Here is a 26,134-nt window from a genome sequence, read left to right as displayed (position 1 = left end):
TCTGACCCCACCCCCCTATGAAGCTTACGCAGCGAAACGCGTAGGAGCCTTACACGACAATAACACTGTCACCAGTCATCTTGCATCTTTTTTTATTTTTTGGTATGCTGGCATGTTGCTCAGTGTAGCCGAGGGTTGCCAGCTCTGGGTTGGGAAATACCTGGAGATTTTGGGGGTGGAGCCTGAGGAGGACAGGGTTTGGGGAGGGGAGGGACTTCAATGCCATAGAGTCCAATTGCCAAAGGGGTCATTTTCTCCAGGAGAACTGATCTTTGTCACCTGAAGATTAGTTGTAATAGCTGGGGAGATCTCCAGCCACCACCTGGAGGTTGGCAACCTTAGTGTAGTCCTATTATTCCTTCTCATCAGGTAAAGCCCACACCTTTTCTGGCTTCCCTTAGATCCTAGAAACTTGATATCTTCCTCTCCCCTCTTTTTCTTGGTGTGATCAGGGACTGACAGGAGCTTTCTAAAGTTTCCAACAAAGGTATTTCCCAGCACTGGAAACACTGGGAATTAAACCTGGGACTTTTATGTCAGCAATCATCAGATTGTGAGAGCCAGTGAGATGTAGTGGATGGAATGGGGAGAGGCCATGGCTCAGTGGTAGAGCATCTGCTTGGCATGTGGAAGGTCCCTGAATAAATCCCTGGCATCTCCAGTTTAAAGAATTTGGCAGTTGGCGATGTGAAAGACCGCTGTATAAGACCCTGGAGAGCTGCTGCCAGTCTGAGTAGACAATACTGGCCTTGACTTTGAGGGACCAAGGATGTGATTCAGTATAAGGCAACTTCATATGTTCATGTGTGAGTGACAGACTTAGGACCCTGGGTGACCCAGGTTTGAGTTGTTCTACCATAAAAGCTCACTGGGTGACCTTGGCCCATCACAAACTCTCAGCCTGGCCTACTTCACAGGGTTGTTGTGAGAAAATGGAGGGGGGGGGAGAACAATATTCTAAGTTGCTCTGAGTCCTAACTGGAGAGAAAAGCTGGATATAATTAAATGCAAATGTGTGATCTACCTTGGAGAACCTTTTCCAAATCAACTCATCTGTTTTCTACGAATTGCCTTGAGCAAATTTTGAATTAAAGGTCCCTCTGGGTAGAATACCTATAAGTTGTTCTACCATGGGCTGTATTAGTCTCTCATACAAAGTGTGCATGCAAGTATCAACCTCTAATTTGAAATTGATTATACATCCTATATGCATGCCTGGCTGATATAAAGTTATCTATCTATCTATGGTCATACATTTGTTTAATACTTGTGTGTGCATCGTATGAGTTTTTATTTGACCACTGATGAAGGCCACATATAGTCTGTGTGGTTTAAGTCTATCAACCTTATGCATTGCCATTGTGCCTTGTTTTATAATTTTTAATGTTTTTAACTGAGATATAAGTGCCTTAAAATACAAATATTTTTCTATTATATAATTTTACCTTTTCCACCCAACCTTGGGTACCCAGCTTCAAGTTGCTAGAAGCGCCACCCAGGCAGCTATGAGGATTCTTTCAGAAGGCTGTTTTTACCGGTCTGGGCCCTGATGCTGGAAATACCCTGGGGGCCCTACTTCAGGAATAATGATTGAGGGATTGGGGCCCCTGTGCAGCTGGGCAGCGGTTTGCATGTGTCTGGGCTTGTCATCACCTGCGGTTTTAATGGCCCAGGAGGTGATTGTGGTGACTGAGAGTCCTCATTACGATGTTCTGACTCCAACATATACTGGGATCTGTGTGGGTCATACAATCATAGAATTGGAAGGGGCCATAGAGGCCATCTAGTCCAACCCCCTGCTTAATGCAGGATCAGCCTAGAGAATCCCTGACAAGTGCTTGTCCAGCCTCTGTGTAAAGACTGCCAGTGAGGGGGAGCTCACTACCTCCCTAGGTAAACGATTCCACTGTTGAACAACTCTTACTGTAAAAGAAATTTTCCTAGTATCCAGCCGGTACCTTTCCGCCTGCAATTTAAATCAATTATTGTGAGTCTTATCCTCAGCTGTCAACAGGAACAGCTCCCTGCCCTCTTCTAAGTGACAGCCCTTCAGATACTTAAAGAGAGCAATCATGTCCCCCCTCAATCTCTTCTTCTCCCGACTAAACATTCCCAGCTCCCTCAGCCTTTCCTCATAGGGCTTGGCCTCCAGGCCCATGATCATCCTTGTCGGTCTTCTCTGAATCTGCTGCATTCTGTTCGCATCCTTTTTGAAGTGAGGCCTCCAGAACTGCACACAGTACTCCAGGGGCAGCCTGACCAATGCAGTATACAGCGGAACTATGAAGAAGAGTTGGTTTTTATATGCTGATTTTCTCTAATTTTTTAAAGGAGAATCAAACCAGCTTTCAATCCCCTTCTGCTCCTCTCCCCCCAACAGACACCTGTGGGGCTGAGAGAGCTTGAAGAGAGCTTGTGACTAGCCCAAGATCACCCATCTGGTTTCATGTGTAGGAGTGGGGAATCAAAGCTGGTTCTCCAGATTAGAGTCCACTGCTCTTAACCACCTACACCACGCAGGCTCTCTTGCGATTTGGATGTTATGGCCTCTGTTGATGCAGCCCAAGACCACATTTGCTCTTTTTGTTGCTGCATCATACTTTACTTATGGTCCACTTAACTTATGGCTGCTCATACTTAACTTATGGTCCACCCGTGCCCCAAGTTATTGTTCACACACACACACATGGCTACCCAGAAGGTCCCATCCAGTGGGAGTCTCCATTTGAGCTCTGGGAGTTGGCTGATTCTGATGATCCATAAGATCTTCCAGAATGCAAAGTCCAAATAGGTCTGACAGGAAGAAGTGTGTGTTCCAGCACTGAGTTGTGACCCTTCCCCAAGGGAATTCTGTTGGGTGCAACTCCATGTCTCCCTGGCTTTTATTTGTAGTTGTTTTCCCTTTGCTGAGGCGTAAGTTGGGAGGTTATCTCTTTCTCTCTCCAATGAGCTACCTCGACCATTTCTCCTTCTAGGTACCGTATCACCATTGGCAACAAGACCTGTGTGTTTGAGAAGGAAAACGATCCGTCCATTCTGCGTTCGCCTTCAGCAGGGAAGCTCATCCAGTATGTCGTGGAGGATGGGGGCCACGTCTTTGCAGGCCAGTGCTTTGCTGAGATTGAGGTACAAGATTATTACCACACGACAAAGACCATCCGCGTTGGCTAGAGTTAACTTTGGAACCAGTGGTTAAATATTCTCTTTTGGGCTGCAGTGCTTAGTCGATTTAATTACAGTTTTAAAAGGGAGGTTTAAAAGTCACCCAACTGATTTAAAAACAACACTTTGCAAATAGTTTTAATAATTTAAAAATCTGGAGGTGGAAGGTGCCAAAAGCATTCTCTTTCGTCACACAAGGAGGAATTGCCTCTTCTAGGATAAGGTGCTTGCTTTGGTGCATCGTCTCAGAAGAAAGTGTATGCTTTTCTTCAGAATTAACTTTGCAAACTTAATCTATCAATTAAAACTCATAGAATTAAAACTTCTTAATCAAATGACAGCCAAATGGGAGCTGGGGTAGTGCATACTGGCTGAGAGACTGAATTGCAGTCTAGGAAATCACTGTGTTCACCCCTGTCATGGAGTGTCTAGGAGGCTTCTGGCAAGCATCTCTTTTCTCTCTCCCAGCTCCAATATGGGGTGGATATAGGTCTACTATTGAGGTTTTGAAATCCAATCTCTAATAGTCTGTGTTTTATTGTTTGAAATGCTTCTGTATCTGAGAGTATAAGCAACAAATCCAGTGGGTAAAACCAATGGATTTAATTTTACTCTCAATATAAATTAACCCATTAGAAAAGTGCAATTCCAGAAGCATGTAGTAAATGAGGGAGGAAGGCTCAGCCGATGTACTGATTTCTGCTGTTTTTGTTACAAACTTACAGTGAGTTTTACAGCCGGCATTATATTGAAAATAAATGCTGAGATACTTAAAATATTTAACCTGCTCTAATGAATTACTACTAATTTCCCACCTGAATAGTTTCCAAGACCTCGAAAACACAAGTTCTTTAGATTCCGCGTAATTCCATACAAGTCTGTTAGTAATGCAATACTCGTTACAGCAGTTATGTGGCTAAGTCGAAACAGGACAGATAGGGAATCAGCCATCAGCTTGGCAGAAGTGAAAAGAGTCTGACCGAGCCGTATTCGTGACCTGGGCTTCCAGTGACAGGGAAGCATCCAGTGTCACCCCCAAACTCCTGATGGAGGAAGCTAGTACCAGCTGTACCCTGTCAAGAGCGGGGAGCTGAATTTCCCTACCGGAGCCTCCCCGACCAAGCCACAGGACCTCCATATTCGATTGGTTCAATTTTAGGCGGCTCTGTTTCAGCCATCCAGCCAGCCATCAACAGATACAGAACATGGGGCAAACAATTATTCAATAGAAAGGAAGCATTACAGGAATCGAAAGCATTCAGTCTACATTTCTGCAAAGGGCTTAGTAGTTCATTACAAATTTCTGAATCGAAAGCATTCAGTCTACAGTACATGTCTGCAAAGGGCTTAGTAATTCATTACGAATTTCTGAATAGAAACTTCAATAAAATAAAACGGGTCCTCAAACTACGGCCCGTGGGCCGGATCCGGCCCGTTAGGGTCCGGCCCCCGGCCCCCTCCTCCCTCTGGAGCCGCCACCGCCGCACCCGTCCAGGAAAGGGTGCGCGGCGGCGGGGGGGTCTCTCAGCCCAGCGAAGGGGGGAGTGTCGGCCATGGAGAGGCACCTGGGGGAGGGGCGGCACGTCCTCCTGCCGCAAGTTAACTTTTCTTTGCCTGGGCGCCTGGCTGCCTTCCCGTTTGGGCGGGGGGGGGCAGCGGCCCCCAACAGTGTTTGAGGGACAGTGAACTGGCCCCCTGTTTAAAAGGTTTGCAGACCCCTGAAATAAAACATGGACAACTTTCAACACAATTACTGCCACAGGGAAAAAGTCTATTTGATTGGGGGATTTTGCTAAATCTTCCATCGAGTAACACAGATGGCATAACATTAAACCTAGCTAGGGAGATGGCTCTGTGATAGGATGGATCATACATGTGAGATAGATATGGGGAAGGCTGGTAGATATCAAAAGGTATCCCTAGGTTTAGTGGTGAGCAAGTTTTATTAACAGCCCTAAATAGATCTTGAAGGCCTATGTCTAAAAGTCTGTGTTTTATCATCTGGAAAGCTTCTACATCAGAAAGCATGAGTAGGGAATCAAAATTCAGGCCAGTAGATTTGATTTTGCTTTCAATGTGTGAGAGCCAATTGGAAGCGTACGATTCCATGAGCGTATGGTGAATAAGAGGAATCTGCCTTAAAGTGGAGGCAGAGCCAGAATGTAAAGGTAGTAAGCCACTCTCTATTTTCAAGTAGCATTTGGCCTATTTCCAAACACAGTGCTGCATATGGAACGCAGCGGGGCATGCTCATTATTTTCCTGAGAAATGTAGCTTGAGTGCATTCCAGGGGATATGTATCATCCACATGTTGATGGCAACCCAGCCCAAAGCTCCTGACCAGCTGGACGAGGGGACGCATATAGATGTTAAGGATCTGTGGGGAGAGGATCGCTCCCTGAGGCAGTCCACACACCAATGGATGCTGTGTTGAGACCCTTCCCCCAAACGCCACCCTCTGTCCCTGACCCTGGAGGAATGAGGAGCTGCTTGTGCCCTTTGTGTACTGATGCAGCAATATTTATTTATTTATTTTCCTTGTTTTTAGTCTGCCCTCCCTGGCCAGGGCCGGGCTCAGAGCAGATAACAACAGTTAAAAACAAGGGATGACAGTAAAACTTTTAAAACATTTAGAAGAAGAGTTGGTTTTTATATGCCGACTTTCTCTACCAGTTAAGGGAGACTCAAACTGGCTTACAATCACCTTCCCTTACTCTCCCCACAACAGACACCCTGTGAGGTAGGTGGGGCTGAGAAAGTGTGACTAGCCCAAGGTCACCCAGCTGGCTTCATGTGTAGGAGTGGGGAAACAAATCCAGTTCACCAGATTAGCCTCCGCTGCTCATGTAGAGGAGAGGGGAATCAAACCCAGTTCTCCAGCTCAGACTCTACCGCTCCAAATCACTGCTCTTAACCACTACGCCATGCTGGCTCTCGTAATAAAACTGTAATATCATTCCAAAGTATTAAAAGATGGTTGCCATACTGTAGTGCCTGCAGTAGCAAGAACTGCTGAACAAAGCAAGCTAGTCGGCTATTCCACCCCCCTAATGTCAGGGAGGGGGGAGGAGGAGGGAGGGCAGCATTAATGTCACCTGTGGCTGTCCTCAGTCATAGGCCTGGTGGAATAGCTCTGTTTTACAGGCCCTGCGGAACTGTTTCAATGCTCTTTGTGGGGGTATACCAGGAGAGGCGGTCCTGAAGAAATGAGGGTCCCAGACCGTTTAAGGCTTTACAGGTCAAAACCAGCACCTTGAACCTGATCCGATATTCCAGCAGGAGCCAGTGCAGTTGTTGGAACACCGGCAGTATATGGTCTCAGTGCGAGGACCCAGTAAGGAGCCTCGCCGCCGCATTCTATACCAGCTGGAGCCTCCGGGTCAGTCTCAAGGGTAGAGCAAGTTACAGTAATCCAACCTAGAGGTGACCATTGCATGGATAACCGTGGCTAGATCCGGGCGGGAGAGGTAAGGCATCCCGTCTGTATTGTAGCTGTAGGGATCAGACTTGCTGAATGGTTTCCCCCGTTCAGTTACAAGCAGGGAACTTCTAGCAGATTGAGTCTCTGCAGAATATATTCTGACTTGGGGATGGCAAGTAAGTGTGGCCTTGTTTTTGCCACTTTCAGGTGATGAAGATGGTGATGACTCTCACTGCGGCGGAATCGGGCTGCATCCATTATGTGAAACGCCCTGGTGCAGCGCTAGACCCTGGCTGTGTGATTGCCAAACTGCAGCTGGACGACCCCAGCCGGGTTCAGCAGGTCAGAATCCGTGGGGTCAAAAAAGGAATTGCTTCTTAACTGGTGAGGAAAGTTGGCCTTCTCTTGTGCTCCTGTGTCAGAAGGCCAGGCTTGAAATCTTCTGATACCAGGAAGAAGGAGTACAGCCTCCCCACCCCACCCCCTGAAAAAGCAGACCTCTGCTGGCCTTAGTAGGCTGCACACTTAGGTTCTCTGTTGTTTAAACTGGAGACCGCTTTAAGACTTTTGACCTTTGCAGTTTGTATGTGTGTGGGGAGGCCCCTCAATTTCCTCCATTGTGAGGGAATAAGAAAACTGATTTTTTTTTTTTACCTCAGAACAGCCAGAAATAGGATCTCTGAGACAGATAGGCTTGACAGATAGGAAAGTTTGTTAAGAAGTGGTCAAGGTAACACTCAGGTGAGTTGGCCAGGCTCGGATCCCCAAGGGATGATGTGTAGTTGAGGGCTGCTATTTTAGGGGTGTTCGCTTTTCCCAGTGGCACAGATCATTCCTGAGGGTATTATCTCTGTCTCTGGTTATTTTGAGGTATTCAAAAATTACCATCGCAGATGTTTTGAAAATATGCTGGGCGTGCTATAATTTCATCTTGAATAATTCCCTCTGATAAAGTGCTCAAATCTGAGTTCCCTCAGATTTGTGCTCAAATCTGAACAGATGCCCCTAGAGAAAGATGTGCAGCCAAGCAGAGACCCATTCCAAGAAGGCCATGGGGCAGAGAAGAGGAGAAAAAGAGGGCTGGATTGGCCAAGGGATGGGAGAGAGTTCTACAATGCCTGGTGGGGGGAGAGGCCAAGGCCCCTTCCCAAATGCTATCCTCCCCAGGCTCCACCCCCAAATCTCCAGGAATTTTCCAATCTGGAGTTGGCAACTCTACAGAAGGCTTTTTTGTTCAAGACCTGGAGTTTGTGGGCTTGGCATTCACTATGGAAACAGTTTGGCACAGCTGATCAAAATACTGCCCAGACGTCTCTCACAGTGCAGTGAGGTCACAGAGCAGGGCAGTGAGTGAATCCCTCTGTCATGGCATAATTATGTCTCTGATTGGTCTTCAAGGCTGAACTCAACACCGGCACATTGCCGAAGATCCAAAGCACAGCTCTCAGGGGCGAGAAGCTGCACCGCGTCTTCCATTACGTACTCGACAACCTGGTGAATGTGATGAATGGATACTGCCTGCCGGAACCTTTTTTTAGCAATAAGGTTTGGCTGGCTACTTCCTTTCTCTTTGCCTTGCACAATATTGCGCTGACGTGCCCTTGTGTCTTTACAAAAGAGCTTTCCTGTTGGAATACATTTTGCATATCACAAGTGTTGGAGTGGGGAGCAAAATTTAGAGTTGCGTTGGGAGGTTGACTGCCTTCTCAAAGGCCTGCATCATGCATGCAAAATAATTTATTTAAAAGGTTCATATTCCCGCCTTAGTATCTCAGGACCCAAGGTAGGTAATGATATTATACTATAAAACAAACATTTAAAACAATAGATTAGGGGTCCCCAACCTTTTTCAGCCTGTGGGCACCTCTGGAATTCTGACAGTGTGTGGTGGGCGCAGCCACAAAATGGGTGTCACAAAATAGCTGCTGCAGCTGTGGTAACAGCTCCTGCAAAAGTAGCATTTTAAAAAATCTGCACTGCCAGTCAGAACCCCTGCTGGGCAAAAGCCCCACATGACCGTGGCCACTTTCTAAAAACACATAGAATCATAGAGTTGGAAGGGGCCATACAGGCCATCTAGCCCAGCCCTCTGCTTAATGCAGAATCAGCCTAGAGCATCCCTGACAAGTATTTGTCCAGCCTCTGCTTAAAGACTGCCAGTGAGGGGAGCTCACCGGCGGGCCCCTGAAAAGGTATCAGCAGGCACCATGGCGCCCATGGGCACCAAGTTGGGAACTCTTTCAACAAATAATATAAACAGTATAATAAGAACATTTAAGTCAATAGATAATATAAGAAGAGTTGATTTTTATATGCCGACTTTCTCAACCACTTAAGGAAGAATCAAACCGACTTACAATCACTGTCCCTTCCCCTCCCCACAACAGACACCCTGTGAGGTAGGTGAGACTGAGAGAGTGTGACTAGCCCAAGGTCACCCAGCTGGCTTCATGTAAAGTAGTTGGGGAAACAAATCCAGTTCACCTGATTAGTCTCCGCCACTCATGTGGAGGAGTGGGGAATCAATCCCGGTTCTCCAGATCAGAACCCACCACTCCAAACCACCACTCTTAACCACTACACCACACTGGCTCTCTAAACATTTAATAAATCTAAAAACACCTTATGACCTCTTACCAGCAGGTATTCATCCTTTGCCCAGACTCATACTGCCCCTAAAGCTCTCTGTACAAGCTGCGTTTTGCAGCCTCACCAGAAAGCCTGGAAGATAGGAGGCCAGCGTGGTGTAGTGGTTAAGAGCGGTGGTTTGGAGCAGTAGACTCTGATCTGGAGAACCGGCATTGATTCCCCACTCCTCCACATGATCTGGCGAACTGGGTTTGTTTCCCCAATTCCTTCACATGAAGCCAGCTGGGTGGCCTTGGGCTAGTCACACTCTCTTAGCCTCACCTACCTCACTGGGTGTCTGTTGTGGGGACGGGAAGGCGATTGTAAGCCAGTTTGATTCTCCCTTAAGTGGCAGAGGAAGTCGGCATATATAAAACCAACTCTTCTTCTTCTTCACCCAACCTCTTCTGGGAGGCTGTTCCAGAGGCACGAGGCAGCCACTGTATGGGCTGGAATCTAGACTCTTGCCGAACTTGCCTTGGGACAATGAGGCAGAGTCCTGAGGCAGAAGGCTGGGGCGGGTTCTGGCTTTCAGTTTCTTTTGGATAAGACAAGAAAGTCCATGCAAATAGAAAACCTGAGCATCAGGGAGAAAATGGCTACCCCTTTGCACGCTGTGCTTCTTTCCCTGTTTGTGGGGAGTTGCCAGCATTAGGAAGCATTCCAGCAAGTGTGGCAACCTGTCTACCACCCACATATTCTAACACCTCCTTCTCTCATCTGTGAACCAGCCCTGCAATGGTGGTCCCTGGGACCCCCCTGTGAGGGGGCGTTATTTTAAACAGCCGCATGGAGATTAAAACCTTTTTGACTGGATTAAAGCATTGCATCAACCACTAAGTCACAGGGCTTCTTGATGACTGAATGTTTCCTTGCTACATTTTTATTTATTAATTAATTTATCTCAAACATGCCTTTCTTCCTTACACAGCTCAGTGCAGCTTACAATATAGATAAAATAAAATACACAAAAACCAAAAACCAAAATTTAAAACCATAGTTTAGGACTTCTAGTAACTTGATCAAATGCTGTCCAAAATAAAACCACAAATACCACAAATCTTTGCAGGGCAAGGCCCTCAATCTCCAAGGGAGATTTTGAGGTTTGTTGGTTTGTTCCAGGTTCAAAGTGCAGCCCTGTATTTATTCAAATGTATTTATTCAAATGTATTTATTCAAACATTTATTTACAAATAACATGATCACTCTAGATCTAGTTAATCCAAATGTTAGATAGAATACTGGCATGCTCCATAGAAACCCTCACATCAGCAGACAACTTCTTCCTGTTTCACCTCAGCTGATTTTAAGAAGAAAGTTAAATTTCAAAGCTGCTGACGCAGAGGTTTGCCAAAAAAGGGGAAAGCTGATTTCACAGAATGCCGGATCGGAGAGATTCAGAGGTTATGGAGTATGGCCAGTTTATATAGAAGCTATTATGTAGGCCTACACAGGACTTTACTAAACTGTCTGCTAAAGGCATGAGGCAAGGCCCCTCTGAGCCTCCTGAAGAATAAACTCTGTTATTTGTTCTTGGATTTATTCTGGGCATAAAGCCATTAAATTATCCTTTAAGGCTGAAACTGTAAGTCAGCTAGAACAGTGGGGGTGAATCACATTTGCAGATTTACGCAGGTACTTAAATGCAAACTCTCAGGCCTACTGTGTCAAAACTTCCTGAACAGTGATTTAGAGTTAAAATCTGCAACACTGCAAGACCTGTAGGTTTTAACACTGAATGTATTGTGGCCAGAGTTCTTTTGTTAGGGAATCATAATTGTTAAAATAGGTTTTGAAACTGGTTTAAATTTGTGGTGTAGACTTGGCTGTGGGAATCAAGATGCCAGTGTTTTCTTTTGTGTTGTACCCTTTTTCTCTAATCCAGGTGAAGGATTGGGTGGAAAGGTTAATGAAGACCCTGCGAGATCCCTCCTTGCCTCTCCTAGAGCTTCAGGACATCATGACCAGCGTCTCCGGGCGGATCCCGCCTAATGTGGAGAAGTCCATCAAGAAGGAGATGGCCCAGTATGCCAGCAATATCACTTCTGTCCTCTGCCAGTTTCCCAGCCAGCAGGTATGAAAGAGCGTGACGGGAAAATGATAAAGAAAGAGTCCAAATCACCACTAACAACTGAAGTAGAAACGCTTTATTGATTGATCATGACCAAGGTGACCATCTATTCCTAAGATAGTTCAAGACGCTGGCAACTTTATAGGCAAATTGACATCAGGATCTTGCAGAACTTTTACACCATTTACACAATGACAACACTGCATCAAATTGTAACCAACACAAAACCAATCTATACTTCCTTCTTAACATACTTTTACGAATACCACTATCTTATCTATCTCACTCTACCAGCATAAGAAGAATTGCAGACTGCTATATTTAAGTAAATAGAATATGTTTTCTTAGGTTAGTTTGCCCAGAAGGGGACTGGTGTGGCTGGGTGGGTGTGCCTGCCAGGCTGCTCTTGCCTTGCTGGGCTCAGGAAAGATGGGGCGGGGTGGGTGGTTGCGTGGGGCCACTAGGGGCTTGCAGCACCCAGGAAAGGTGAAGTGGGGTGGGCAGGGTGTGTGTGTGTGGCTGCTCGGCCCTTGCTGTGCCCGGGCAAGGTGGGGTGGGGAACATAAGAAAATCCATGCTGTATGAGACCCAGGCACATCAAGTCCAGCAGTCTGTTCACACAGTGGCCAACCAGGTGCCTCTAGGAAGCCCACAAAAAGACGACTGCAGCGGCACCATCGTACCTATGTTTCACAGCACCTAATGTAATAGGCATGCTCCTCTAATCCTGGAGAGAATAGGTATGCATCATGACTAGTATCCATTTTAACTAGTAGCCATGAATAGCCCTCTCCTCCATGAACATGTCCACTCCCCTCTTAAAGCCTTCCAAGTTGGCAGCCATCACCACATCCTGGGGCAGGGAGTTCCACAACTGAACTATGTGTTGTGTGAAGAAATACTTCCTTTTATCTGTTTTGACTCACCCTCCAGCTTCAGCAGATGAAACCATGTTCTGGTATTATGAGAGAGGAAGAAAAGCTTCTCCCTGTCCACCTCTATCATGTCTCCCCTCAGCCGCCTTCTTTCCGAGATAAACAGCCCTAAGCGTTTTAACTGCTCCTCATAGGGCAGCGTCTACCTGTTGTGACTGGATGGGATGTTTCTGACCAAATAATTGTTTTACTAGAAAGCTTTCTAATATTAATTTGTATTTTTTTTCACAACCTCTCGGTTGGCAAAAACTAACATATATGTGCAAAGGTAGGATAGGTGTAGCAGTTTGCAGCACTTTGTCAAGTTTGGGTGAATATGCAATTCTGCTTATACAAAACGAAAGTGTTTGTGTTCCATAAATAATGCTAGCTGGCACTGTTTTGTTTTATATGGTAAAGTTATTAGCGACCTGTTCTCTGTTATTAAAGCAGCAAAGTACATTTAGGTTCATTGGAAAGGAAGTATTGTGGGTTGTTTGGAGGGGTGGGTGGAAATTATAGAATAGGAAGGGAGCACCAGGGTCATCTAGTCCAACCCCCTGCACAATGCAAGAAATTCACAACTACTTCCCCCTACATCCCCAGTTACCCCTACTCCATGCCCAGAAGATGGGCATCAAACCCCCACCCCACCCCCCGGCTTCACATTTGTCAGAAATCTTACATCTCTAGAACCTTGCAACTAAATTTCTACAACTGCTACTTTCATTTGGACATTACTGGGACAATTCCACCCCCCCACAGCCAATGCTACCCTCTTGGGTGTGCCAGGAATCAGGGGGTCTGCACTGCATCTCTGGGTCCAGTCATAACCCCACCCCACCCCTCTCTCCCTTCGGCAGGAGGAAGGATTAGGCCACTTTAGGGGGTTGCTCTACCAAAGTCCACCTTCTCCCGGCCACCCTTCTATGCCCCTCTCAAGTGACTCTGTGGCAGGCAGGGGTTTTCAAGCAGAGGGGGTGGCTCTCCCCCACTCTCTGGGGGGGGGGCAGCCGTGCTCCTGCCCCTGGCCCCTCTTTTTTGTGATGTGGTTTAGGGTGATTCTTCCACATTTTCCCCTCCCAGCAGCCTCAAAGAGTTACTGTGCATCTTTTTCTTTTTTAAAGTAACCCCCCTCCCCAGCCACGTTCCCCTCTGCTCCTGGAGACTTTGCTCCTGAGCTTCAGTCCCTGAGGTCTGGCCCAAGGTGGAATGCAAAAACCAGCACGCCGCACGTGTGAAAGGAGCATGGTGCGTATGCACCCCCCCCCACGCTCTGGGGCAGCTTCCTCATCGGGGGCAACTTTCCAGCTTGGGCAACTTTCAAGCAGCTGATAAAGCTTAAAAGCAAAGCCAGCTGAGCCACGAAGACCCCGCCAGGCACTAGGCAGAGGGGTTTGGATGGAGCTCTGGGGGATCAGTGTAGGGAGGGGGTGTCTAGCCAGGGTCGCCCAGCGCCCAGGAGCCGTGCCTGCTTCTGCAACAGGGAGCCTGCCGAGCAACCCGGGGGCTTCTTCCCTCCCTCCCTCCACAGGAGAACTCCTTGGGAAGAATCCCGCGCCGTGCACCCCTGCTTCTGGCGGGGTGGGGGTGGGTCCTGACTCACCAGGTGGCACATCCACGAGGTGCCCCCTGCCCACCCCCTGCCAGAAGTGGAGCAGCCGTTCCTCCTGCCCCGTCTCATCCTCCGCCTCCTCCTTTGCCGCGCCCAGCCTCTCCAGCTCCTCCAGCGTGTTGGCCCCGCCGAAGCCGGCTGCCTCGGGCCATTAACGCACGGGAGGTTTTCCCTTGGAGTTGCCACTCTCTAGAGGCACATTTTCTCCATCCGAATTCGCAAAACACAAAACTAAGCCCCCCATGCAGTGTTGAGAACTTGGATGGGGGAAATGTGCATCTAGAGAGCGGCAACTCCAAGGGAAAACCTCCCGTGCGTAAATGGCCTTCGTCTCCGCCCCGCTCCGGCGGCAAGCTGGCGGGCTCTGCCTCACCCGAGCCTTCGCCGCCCCCCGGGGCTGCACCGGCTCGCCAGCCAGCCAGCCGCCACTTTATACCTCCTGGGAGAGGGGAGGGGAAGCCGCATCTTGATCCGTGCGGAGGGGAGGGACGCGCTCTGCTCCCAGGTTGATGGGGAATTCCACCCTTACCCCACCCCACCCCGTCTCGCTGAAACTTCCCCAGATCTTTGGTTCTTGTAGGTTATCCAGGCTGTGTAACCGTGGTCTTGGTAACCTACCCGGATAACCTACAAGAACCAATGAACTCTGACCGTGAAAGCCTTCGACAATATTTCCCCAGATCTCTTCCCACGTCCTTCCCTGAGGAAGGGCCGGTGGGCTGTGCAGGGCCACTCGCGCCTCGCTGCGCCTTGGAATGACAGGGTGGGAAAGGACGGGCCAGAAAGGACGGGAAGAGGCCATAAAGGGAGGGGAGAGTGGGCGCTGGCTGCCTTGGCTCACGGGCCGGAGAAGAGCCCTGCAGGGGTCGGATCCAGCCCGCAGGCCTTATGTTTGACACCCCTGCTCTAGTCCAAATGGTAACATCTACTACCTGATCCTTTTAACTGCAGGTGCCGGGGATTGAACCTGGGACCTTCTGCATGCCAAGCAGATGCTCTACCTACTGAGCCATGGCCCCTAATCAGTTTCATGATAACATTAAATCTTATTATACTTTTTTACCCTGATAAATCCTTGTCATTTTATTGGACAGATTAAATAATCATCACTGTAATTGTGGGTAAGATTTTCATGTTCTGTTTGGTATCTTTTGTATAAAAATTTACATTAAAAAAATGGGATCCTCCGTACACCACCTTGGGATCTAAAACATCCCTGCAAGGATCAGATTCTTCCTCTGTGCAGATGTGGAAGCTCAGACGAGATCTGACCTCACTGCTTGTCATGAATAGCCGTTCTCCAGACCCTCTTTCTGAGTGCCGACCATCTTTCCTTCTCTTTCTAGATTGCCAACATCCTGGACAGTCATGCAGCGACCCTGAATCGGAAATCGGAACGCGAGGTCTTCTTCATGAACACTCAGAGCATTGTGCAGCTGGTGCAGAGGTGAGCTTAGAATCAGCCTTGTGCAGCGGGGGCTCTGTCAAAACTGCACAAGTCAGACTCTCATCTGCAATGAGGCAGGGAACGTATTTTGCCCAGCTTGTGGTATTGTGAAAAGTAGAGTTTGGAGGGCTGAATGATTTAAGTCATAAGCCCAACCCCCAAAGTTCACCTTCACAAGGGAACACATGTTAATACAGTATGGAGAGCAGAATTAGGACATAACCACAAAATCCAGGCGCATTGTTAGATTTTTCAAGAATCATTGCTTTTATGGAAAGCTGAGGATTTCTATCTTCCATGGCACCAAAGAGGGTGGAACATGCGCTGGCTTTTTTTTTTCTTTGTAAAGTATAGAAAATAAAGATCTGGGAATGGGTTACTTTGATTAATTCCAGCCCTGTCTTGTCACGGCTGTTCTGCAAGGGTCAGTCACAGGAATTAGACCCGGGGTTATTCATGTTTTGCTCAACTTACTGTCATAGTACGTGCATTTTGGGGGCTACAGAACTTGGCAGGGGGCGTATATCTTTGTGTGTGCGCTCGCGCACAGGCCCTGCAGCAGAAAGTTCCAGCAGTGAGGACTGGCGACTCCTCCATTTTCACCAGGGCTGCTGTTGTTGCAGGTACCGGAGTGGCATCCGAGGGCACATGAAAGCGGTGGTCATGGATTTGCTCAGGCAGTACCTAAAGGTGGAAACTCAGTTCCAACAAGGTGGGTCTCATGCAATTCAGCATTTGAATTTCGCTCCTCATGGCAGGTGGATATTTGCCAAGGTGTAGCAGACCAGCTTGGCTTAGTCATTTTTCTTTCCAGGGTGATGGATGCAACAGTATTTAAGAAGAGTCCTGCTGGATCAAACCAGTGGTCCATTTAGTCCAGCATCCTATTTGACACAGTTTGGCCAACCAGTTGCCCTCATGTACCAACATGGAAGCCAAGGCTTTCCCCTGGTACTGCCTCCTGGTATTCAGAGGTTTAGTGCCTCTAAATATGGAGGGTCCCTTTAGTTACTGCAGCAAGTAGCCATTGACGGATCTGTCCTCCATTAGGGTTGCCAGGCATGGCAACCGGTGGGAGTTGTGGGGAGGTGGAAACTTAGCAAGGGTGGGCCACAATCGTCGTCCCTGCATGGCGATGCAATTTACGCCCTGACGGAAGTGATGGTGTCATGTCAGGATGGCGCTTTATCACTCACCCCAAAGCTGTATGGTTTCCATAGAATTTTGGCCCAAGTGTTGAGTGTGGCCCCTGATGTGACGCTGTTGCTTCCAGGTGACACTGGATATTGTGTCATTGTGTGGGGACGATGATCGCCATCCCTACCCCCTGTTTGGCTGGCCTGTTCCTGCCTGCAACCAGCCGAGCGTCAGTTGGCAACTGGCAGAATTACCTGGAGGTCTCCCCATCATAAACGGGCAAATTGTAAGCCTAAATGGAGCTGTCTAATCTTCTTTCAAAGCCTTCTGTGCTCATGGCTGTCACTACATCCAGTGGCGGTGACGGGTGGTGGAAAGTGCCATCATGTCACAGCCAACCTATGGCACCCCGTAGGGCAGGGGTGTCAAACATAAGGCCCGCAGGCCAGATGCGGCCCCTTGAGAACTCTTATCTGGCCTGCGAGCCAGCTGAGGCAGCCACCTCCTCCATTCCTGATCTGGGTTGGCAAGGCATGTGACATTTATGTCATATCTGGCCCTCGTAACAATTGAGTTTGACGCCCCTGCTGTTGGGTTTTCAAGGCAAGAGACGTTAAGAACATAAAAAAAGAACATAAGAAAGGCCCCGTTGGATCAGACCAAGGCCCATCAAGTCTAGCAGTCTGTTCACACAGTGGCCAACCAGGTGCCTCTAGGAAGCCACTAACAAGACGAGTGCAGCAGCACCATCCTGCCTGTCTTCCACCACACCCAAAATAATAGGCATGCTCCTCTGATACTAGAGAGAATAGGTACGCAGCATGACTAGTATCCATTCTAACTAACAGCCATGAATACCCCTTTCCTCCATGAATATGTCCACTCCCCTCTTAAAGCCTTCTAAGTTGGCAGCCATCACCACATCCTTGGGCAGGGAGTTCCACAATTTAACTATGCATTGTGTGAAAAACTACTTCCTTTTATCTGTTCTGAATTTGTCACCCTCCAGCTTCAACAGATGACCTCGCGTTCTAGTATTATGGGAGAGGGAGAAAAACTTCTCCCTGTCCACTCTCTCTAAACCATGCATAATTTTATAGACCTCTATCATGTCACCCCTTAATCAGATCTCAGAAGCTAAGCAGGGTTGGCCCTGGTGAGCACCTGGGTGGGAGACTACCACAGTAGTCCAGGTTTGCGAAGCAGAGGCTGGTTTGCCATTGCCTGCCTCTGCGTTGCAACCCTGGACTTCCGTGGTAGTCTCCCACCCAGGTGCTCACCAGGGCCAACCCTGCTTAGCTTCTGAGATCTGATTAAATTGGGCTAGCCTGATCTATATATTGCCCATCAATTTTATTGGGTGCCCCTGAGTTCTAATGATACAATAAGAAATGTGACCACCAGATGGCAGCCTGTGCTATAGTAGATTAGTTCCATTTTGGTGTAGGTCCTGACCAGAAATGGTGAATTTTCTTGGACGTTTCCATGAGAAACTTGTTGAGTGTGCTTAAGAGAGATTCTTCCACCTGGAAGAAACCAGTGCGCACATTCATTGAGAAACATCTCTCTCCCCCCCACACACTAAAAGGCAGATAGCTAACATGAATAACTGTGGGATAAAACTAATCTGTTTCTTTCGGCGCTGTCCTGCTCACTGGAAAATGGATATAGATACCTGTTATGGGATGAGCGTGCAGCTTCCAAGTGTTGCATCCTGCCACCCTTTAATACTTTATCTGCTTTCATTTATTAATTTAACCTGTATATTGATTTATACTGTGTAATCTGCCTTGAGTCTCAGTAAAAAAGGCAGGCTATAAATAAATATCTCTTGTTGCTTCTACTGAGTACATTATTAGATTGGTGTAAAGCATATTGCTCAATTTCCCCACTTTTCTGCCCTCTGATTTTGAATATCTGTGAAAGCTCTGCCGAGGGTCTCCAGTATGCTTGCTTTTTAGACAAGTAAATTTTAATAGAATTGAACAGAAGGTGGATTAGGCAGGTCTGCACCAGGACAAGGTGAACAAGTCCAGGTGGGATCCTGAATTTGCCAAATCACTCTGTTGGCACTTATCATTGTGGGTGCCAGTTACAAAAACTGAGAATTTTCCATCAATGCTGTTAATCACCTGTTGGTTTACAAGCAGCTGAAGTTGCCTTACAGCAAATCAGGCTGTCTAGCCCAGAACTATCTCCTCTGTCTGGAAAGGGCTCTCCAGGGTCTCGGACAGAGAGAAATTTTTCCCAACACCAGGCTGCTTGACATTCTTTAATTGGAGCTGCGGGGGATTGAACATGGGACCTTGTATGTGCGAGGCCTATGCTGTATTGCTGAGCCACTCTCCCCCCTCCCTTTGACTCAAGGACTGAAAACAACAACAACACAGTTTGATTTCTGTTGCGAATGGACAACAATGTATTTACGGCAGAAAAATGTGCCAAGCCTTGCATTAAGGAAAAATGTCTTTAATCCGATTGCATTGCTTATTAGATGTCTCATCCAATTGATTATGTTGACTTACACTGTGTAATCTGGTTTGAGTCTCAGTGGAAATGGCGGACTATAAATAAACAAACAGTCCTGGGATTTAATCTCCCCCTCCCCCGATTTGAATCTTCCAACACCGTCTTTGGCCACTGGGTGGTAGAAATGCACTAAGTCTGAAATTCTAAATTTGCTCAGAAAACGCTGCCTCCTTCTCCCCACCTTGCTATCTGCTTTTTGAGAACTGGGAGATTAATTTCCACTCCAGATCAGTGTGGCAGATGACCTTGTAATGGAAAACCGTGCATTCTGGTGCTCTTTAGGTGCCTTGACAGGTAGGCGCCCTATACTTCAACATTAAGCCCAGCAAAGGAGGTAGAGGGGTTATTTTTAAACTTCTCCCCCCCCCATCACTTTTTGTGCTAGTATTTGCATTGAGGAGCCCCTGTGTGTTGTAGAAGGTGCCAGGGTGCTGTGAGTTTACAGGGGGTCCCAGATAGGTTCTCTTGGTTTTCTTGTTGCTTAAGAACTTAGTGCATGCCCAATAAAACTCTTGTCTTTCTCTGCCCCGTGGCACAGAGTGGTAAACTGCAGTACTGCAGTCAACAGCTCTGCTCATGACCTGAGTTCGATCCCGACGGAAGTCGGTTTCAGTTAGCTGGCTCAAGGTTGACTCAGCCTTCCATCCTTCCAAGGTCGGTAAAATGAGTACCCAGCTTGCTGGGGGTAAAGGGAAGATCACTGGGGAAGGCAATGGCAAACCACCCTGTAAACATAGTCTGCCTAGTAAACATCAGAATGTGACGTCACCCCATGGTAATGACCTGGTGCTTGCTCCGGGGACTACCTTTACCTCTCTCTCTGTAACTGCCTGTTGCCAGGGAAAGATGGGTATGGACTGACTGAATTAATTCATATCATGCCTTTTCATTAACACTCATAGAGGCATTAAACACTAAAAATAAATCTAGGGGCTGTGCCTCAGTGGTGGTTTAGTCTTTGGCATCTCCATAAATACCTGTATGTAGAAAGCCCTGGGTTCACTTGGCTGGAATTGCAAGGTCAAGGGTCTCCAGTAGCAGAACTGGGACTGACCTCACTGGGAAAGGGCAGTGGCTATCAGTAGTGGATCAGGCCCTTGGCATGCAGGAAGACCCTGCCAGATATTGGGGGAACACCCTAGAGAGCTGCTGCCAGTCAGAGCAGACAAGACTGCTTTGATTCAGCATGGGGCAGTTTGCGTATGCAAGAAATAACATTCAATCTCATTAAAATAAGCCTTGAGAAATCAATTTACGATCAGCAACAAAACAATCCAGAAAAGGAGCCAAAGGACCTAAAAGCCTGGGAGAACAGGCTAGTCTTCACCTGGTACCTGGAAGGTGACTATGTATTTGCCAGTGGGGAAGGAGTTTGATGATTGAGGTTGCCGCCACTGAGAAGGTCCTCTGTCTTAGTAGCAGTAGAAGAAGAGTTGGTTTTTTATACCCCTTTAAGGAGTCTCAAACCGACTTACTATTGCCTTCCCTTCCCCTCCCCACAACAGACACCTTGTGAGGTAGGTAGGGCTGAGAGAGTCCAGAGAGAACTGTGACTAGCCCAAGGTCACCCAGCTGGCTTCATGTGTAAGACTGGGGAAACAAACCTGGTTCACCAGATCAGAGTCCGCAGTTCATGTGGAGGAGTAGAGAAGCAAACCCAGTTCTCCAGATTAGTCCGCCACTCTTAACCACTACACCATGCTGGTATAACCACCCACCTGACCTCTGGCAAAGAGCCTCAAGAGATGGTCTCAGTTGACCGATGTGTCCATGTGGAGGCTGGCAGTCCCCAGTGGTGGCTACTGGCCCAGCTGTCTCTCAGAGTCGTTATGGATTGTGCCTCGTAGGAACTCCTCAAAAGCTATAGAGAGCTCCCAAGTGCCCTTGAGGATGCAGAGGCTGGAAAAAAAGTTGAGGTAAATTCCTAAAATGTTTCTAAAAATGGCAGCAAATCAGAACTGTGGCTAGCATTGCAAGTACTCCCAAAGACGTGGTTCCCTTTGATGGGAAATAGTCTCTCTTTCCTGTATATGCTGAATTTAAAATTATCTTTGACCACCAATTTATACTTAACGCTTTTACATTTTGGCTGCAGGTCATTACGATAAGTGTGTCTTTGCCCTTCGGGAAGAGAACAAGAGCGACATGAACGCGGTCCTCAACTACATCTTCTCTCATGCTCAAGTCACCAAGAAGAACCTTCTCGTGACGATGCTCATTGTACGTCCAGCAGTCGGTAGCCCTCCTGTGGTTTTGTTCATTCTTAGCTCTTATCGTATACAAATGAAGTTGCTCGGAGGAGTTAGGGCACAGTCCTCTGATCTGGCCAGTTGTTGTTAAGAAGGTTCCTGAACTGTTCTAACTGAAGCTTCTTTCTTTGTCCAGAGATGGGTGATTTAGGATCTGTTACATATCTGAATGTGCCTTTATACTACAGCTACATCTTCTCTGCCTGTCGGTATCTCTCCAAGTTCTGGAGTAAAGAGGTCTTCTTGCCTTTGAACTGGAGACCCCCAAGCAACACACAGGCTGTATCGCTGTGAACTACAGCTCCTGCCAAAATATTCAAACAGTGTGCTGTAGTTATTGATTCCTTACACCACAGGTCCCCAACATGGTGCTCACGGGCAACATAGTGCCATCTGACACCTTTCCTGGTGTCTACCAAGAGTTTTTAGAAAGTGGGTGTGGCCATGTAGGGCTCTTGTCCAGCAGGGCCTCTGATTGACCATTAGATATTTGATTGGGTGTGCAGATTAAATTAATGTTGATTCAGCTGCAACTGCCACCACAGTGTTGGTTTTATTCTGTCTTACTCCTCTTTGAAGTTTATTTTTAATTCATAGAATCATAGAGTTGGAAGGGACCACCAAGGTCATCTAGTCCAACTCCCTGCACAATGCAGGAAATTCACAACTGCCTTCCCCCCACGCCCCCAGTGACCCCTGCTGCATATCAGTAAGAAGTATCTAGGACATTACCATTTGACTTCATGAAAACAAAAAAACTTCCTAATTGCAAATAGTGAACCCAAACCCAGGGTTTGGGCACTGAATTTTCCACCCGGAAGGTGAGATGGAGGATGGATGGAGACAGTAGTCAGCATGGTGTAGTAGTTAAGAGCAGTAGTTTGGAGCAGTGGACTCTGATCTGGAAAACCGGGGTTGCTTCCCCACTCCTATACATGAAGCCAGCTGGGTGACCTTGGGGTAGTCACACTCTTTCAGCCCACTCTTTCAGGGTGTCTGTTGTGGGGAGGAGAAGGGAAGGTGATTGTAAGCCGGTTTGAAGTCTCCCTTAAGTGGCAGAGAAAGTCGGCATATAAAAACCAACTCCTCATTCCTTCCAATTTTGACCTGGGTTCACTGTCATGCTTGATTCACTTGCTCTAGGTGGGCACCGTGATGCAAACCACCTCACTTCTGACAGCTTACTGTGGTCTGAACTGTGTAGGTCAATCTGCAAGTGCCCCCCCCCCCCCGGTTAGATGGGTGGTCCTGCATTTCTGGGCCCCTTCTGGTTGGATGACTCTCTGGATGAAAACCTATCCATACTATATTTTTAGATGGTTGGTCACACTGTGTATCCACCAGTCTGCAACCCCAAGGAGAGACCAGCCATGGCAGCATCTCGGTTAAGGCTTTGGCCAGCTCTAACCTCCCCCCCCCGCCCCCAGTTCTCTGTCAGCGCAGTTATGATGAAATGGAACAGCCTTAGGCTTATTGCAGCCTCAATTTTTTTTGTGGGGGGGAGCTGTTAAAAATAACGGTAGTTGTGTCTAATTTAAACAGTCTTGAGTACCAATGTAACAGTATTGGTAAAACATATAGTTATAAATGGTCTAAACGAAGAAATATAAACTTCACCTTGAGTTTGGAAACCAAACACAGGCTTAGCAGTAGTTTCAATAGCAGGCGTTTTCTTTTCCTATGAGTCTTTCAAAGTGGTGTAGAAACAGTGAAAGGTCTCTTTGTATATAAAACTGTGCATGAATACATTCTTCCAGCGGAAGAACACCTCGCCTTCTGAAGGAATGAGCTCAGACGCCAAAGCTGGAAATATAACATGTTTTGCTTATCTTTAAAGCAGTATAAACAAACACCTGCAAAACTTGATATGCAGCCTTTCTATCATTGTCCAAGAACCCTTGACTTAAAGATGAGTTGGGTTTGTTTGTTATAATTTGATCTTAGACCAAGCACTCGTTTCCTCCTTTCCCCTGAAAAGGGTGAATGAAGCGATGACGATGTACCTCACCTTTCTACTTCCCAAGCGTATGTGAGAGAAATCTGACAATTTTAGAATAGCGCTGCAGCTGAGCCAAATACATTTTATGGGGCATGTGGGAGATTTAACGCTGCGATTGACGGCATCAATCATAGTCTGTCTTGCGCTTTCAAAGATGCTAATTAATTGAGTTCTGCCTCCCAAACCACCAACCCCCCCTTTTTTTGCTAAAGACTTTGTGGGTTCCTGTCACTAGCGATCGAAAAAGCAGCCTGAAAAAGCAGGAGGAGGAAACCCCTCCTTGAAGAGCAGCTGACGGGTAATGTCTACCCAAACAGCAGCCGGGTTTCTTAAATACTAATTTGTAAGATATATAAGTACCTGCCTTTCTCCCTTCCATTCCTCCATGCCCCCTCCCCCTGCCTTTCTCCCACCCCACCCCCCTTTCCTTTTTTGCGGTGTGATTGTAAGTAACGCTTGCCTTAAGAATCTCATTATTTGAACACGGAGCCATATTTCCTCTGAGAATTCTGGAGTAGCTTTGAGCCGAGGCTGTTCATTTCTCAAGTAATCATGCCGGCATGATGGAGAGAGAAAATGGCAGCTGTTTGCAGCTCAGGCCTTCAATTTTCTTCAGAGTCCAGTCACTCAAGTGTGTAATTACATGGGGGTGCCGGAGAGGCGTTAGGCCTTGTCAAAGAACCCGTCTGAGGCGCCGCACGCCGCCTTTGCCAATCAGGGCAGGCTGGAGCCAACGGAACAACGCCACCGTGCCGCTTTGTTTTTTCACTTGTTGTTTGATGATTCCTTCTTGTGAGGAAGGGACTTTAAACTTCTTTTCTTCTCCCTTCCCTCTCTCAACCTTTTTATTTTTATTTCTTTTCTGTCCACCTATGTAAGTCGTGAGCGGTTTGAAAAGGGAGGCGGAATTGACTGGCTCTGTGGAAATCCCTGACACGAGGCCCACCGAAAGAGCCCCGCTGGATCAGACCCAAAGGTCTGGCTGGCCCGGCAGGCTCCTGCCAAAAGTGGCCTGCCAGATTTATTTGTATTCTTTTTCTCCAGGGTAGCTAACGGGGTCTCCTCTCCTCACAACTGCCCCGTGAGGTCGGTTAGAGTGAGTGAGAGTACCTGGTTTGAGGTCTGAGCTGTGAGACAGAATGGGGATTTGTGCTTGGCTCTCCCTAGCCTCTGCTCTCACGCCGGCTCTCTGATGAATTGGAAAGGCAGAACATATTACCCCCCCCCTCTTTGTCTCTCCAGCAACTGCTCCTAAGTGTGGAGGTTCCATTCAGCCATCGAGGCTAGTGGTCGTCACTAGAGTACTCTTCAAAAAATTGATTTTTAATTTCCTTTTGCAATGATCTAAGTTGGTAACCCTCACTGTGTTTTTGTAACAATGCTTGACAGAGGAGCTTGGTTTTTTGGTAGGCGTGATGAGACACCTGCAGGTCAACAACTTTTTCCCCAAAGACTCTCCTGTTTCTCCCTTTATCTTAAGTTGGACACCTGTTGTTATTGTTGATGCTGATGGTATATTCATTGGAGAGGCAAGATAACTTCATAAGGAGGTTCCTGCTCCCATCCCTCAACCTCACCTTCCTCCAAGTTTCTCACATACTCAGATGTTTGAAGATGGCTCATCCCGCATCACACCATTCTTCCATTTAGTCGGTGTGGTGAACTCTGGCAGACAATGACCCTGCAAGGGTCTTGGGCAGGAAGAAGGTTTCCCCTACTGCTAGGTCCTTGAGTTCCTCAAAGTGGAGACCCCTGGGGCCTTCTGCCTTTTCTAAACGTTAACATGTAAAACACCTATGAAACTGCTGCCCTATGCCAGCCCATGTCTACTCTAATTGGCGGCAGCTTGCCAGGTCTTTCCAGGATCTCCTGTGTGAGATCCTTCAAATGGAGAAGCCAGGAATTCAACCTGGGGTCTTCTGTGTGTCAACCAGGAGCTCTGCCCCTGAATTACAGCCCCTTCCCCTATTCTGTAGGTCAGTTGTGATGGGTTTGGAGACTTCCTTCTCTTTTTTAGGTTTGATGAGTCTTGGATTCAGTGGGTGGCTTGGTATATTTCGTGTCTTGAGGGCGAGAGAGATAGAGATTGCCTCCCTTGTTCTCTCTGCAACACACACGACAAACGTTTGCAGACCTGTTTTTCTGATTATTTTCTCCAGGACCAGCTCTGTGGGAGAGATCCGACCTTGACGGATGAGCTGATCAATATCCTGACAGAGCTAACCCAGCTCAGTAAGACCACCAATGCCAAGGTGGCATTGCGAGCCCGCCAGGTAAGGGCTGTTCTTTCCATTCTCCTACAGGATACCGGGCAGACTCTCATATAACACTTCTGTTTCCCCAGGCTTTTTGGTGATTTTCTTCGGGAGAATGAATGAATGAATGAATTTATTTACAGCAATAGCCAGCACAACTCATCCAATTATAATGTATAAAAGAATAAGAATACTGAGATTTAAAAAACAGTTAAAACCAATAAATTACCAGTTAAACTTAACCAATCCCAATATTAGCCTTATTGGTCTTTCCTGTACGAATCTTGATTGCCGCAGAGCAGAATCTTGCAACTTGAGAGAGACTACAAGCATCCCCGTCGCAAAGTAGAAATTTCATTTCCTCTTCCTCTGAGCCAGACGCCATTAAATTAATAAGAGGGTGAATCAGCTTGTGCCGAGTACCCTCGTCATAGCTACACCTGAGAAGGACATGGTTTATATTTTCGATCTCTCCTGCACCTCATGGGCATTCCCATTGTGCTCTTAGCAACTTCCTAAATTTTCCCTCCAATACTGCTGAGGGTAGAGCAGATCCTCTCACGAGGGTCAAAGCTCTCCTTTGGGTGTGTGTGAGATATGCCCACCCTAACCAGTCAATGAGCTTTCACTGCGCCCAACTATGGTTTGAGGCATTTCTGTTTTTTCTTCCATGCTCTGTTTGTTTATTTATTTTTATTGCTGTTTAT

General features: G+C 47.3%; 1 protein-coding gene across 2 annotated transcripts in view; it reads left to right on the top strand.

Moving 5' to 3' along the window:
- ACACA (acetyl-CoA carboxylase alpha) overlaps positions 1-26,134 on the top strand; it is a 257,765-nt gene that overhangs the window by 61,305 nt on the left and 170,326 nt on the right. For both annotated transcript variants that reach the window (XM_056865593.1, XM_056865594.1), the window contains exons 17-24: positions 2,976-3,126; positions 6,791-6,925; positions 7,982-8,128; positions 11,097-11,285; positions 15,158-15,258; positions 15,882-15,970; positions 21,020-21,144; positions 25,332-25,445. In XM_056865593.1, coding sequence (XP_056721571.1) covers positions 2,976-3,126; positions 6,791-6,925; positions 7,982-8,128; positions 11,097-11,285; positions 15,158-15,258; positions 15,882-15,970; positions 21,020-21,144; positions 25,332-25,445 — 1,051 coding nt within the window. The remainder of the gene's footprint in view (positions 1-2,975; positions 3,127-6,790; positions 6,926-7,981; positions 8,129-11,096; positions 11,286-15,157; positions 15,259-15,881; positions 15,971-21,019; positions 21,145-25,331; positions 25,446-26,134) is intronic.

Source organism: Euleptes europaea, chromosome 19 (genome assembly GCF_029931775.1).
Source record: "Euleptes europaea isolate rEulEur1 chromosome 19, rEulEur1.hap1, whole genome shotgun sequence".
NCBI classification, from domain to species: domain Eukaryota; kingdom Metazoa; phylum Chordata; class Lepidosauria; order Squamata; family Sphaerodactylidae; genus Euleptes; species Euleptes europaea.
This window is presented reverse-complemented; position numbering and strand designations above follow the sequence as displayed.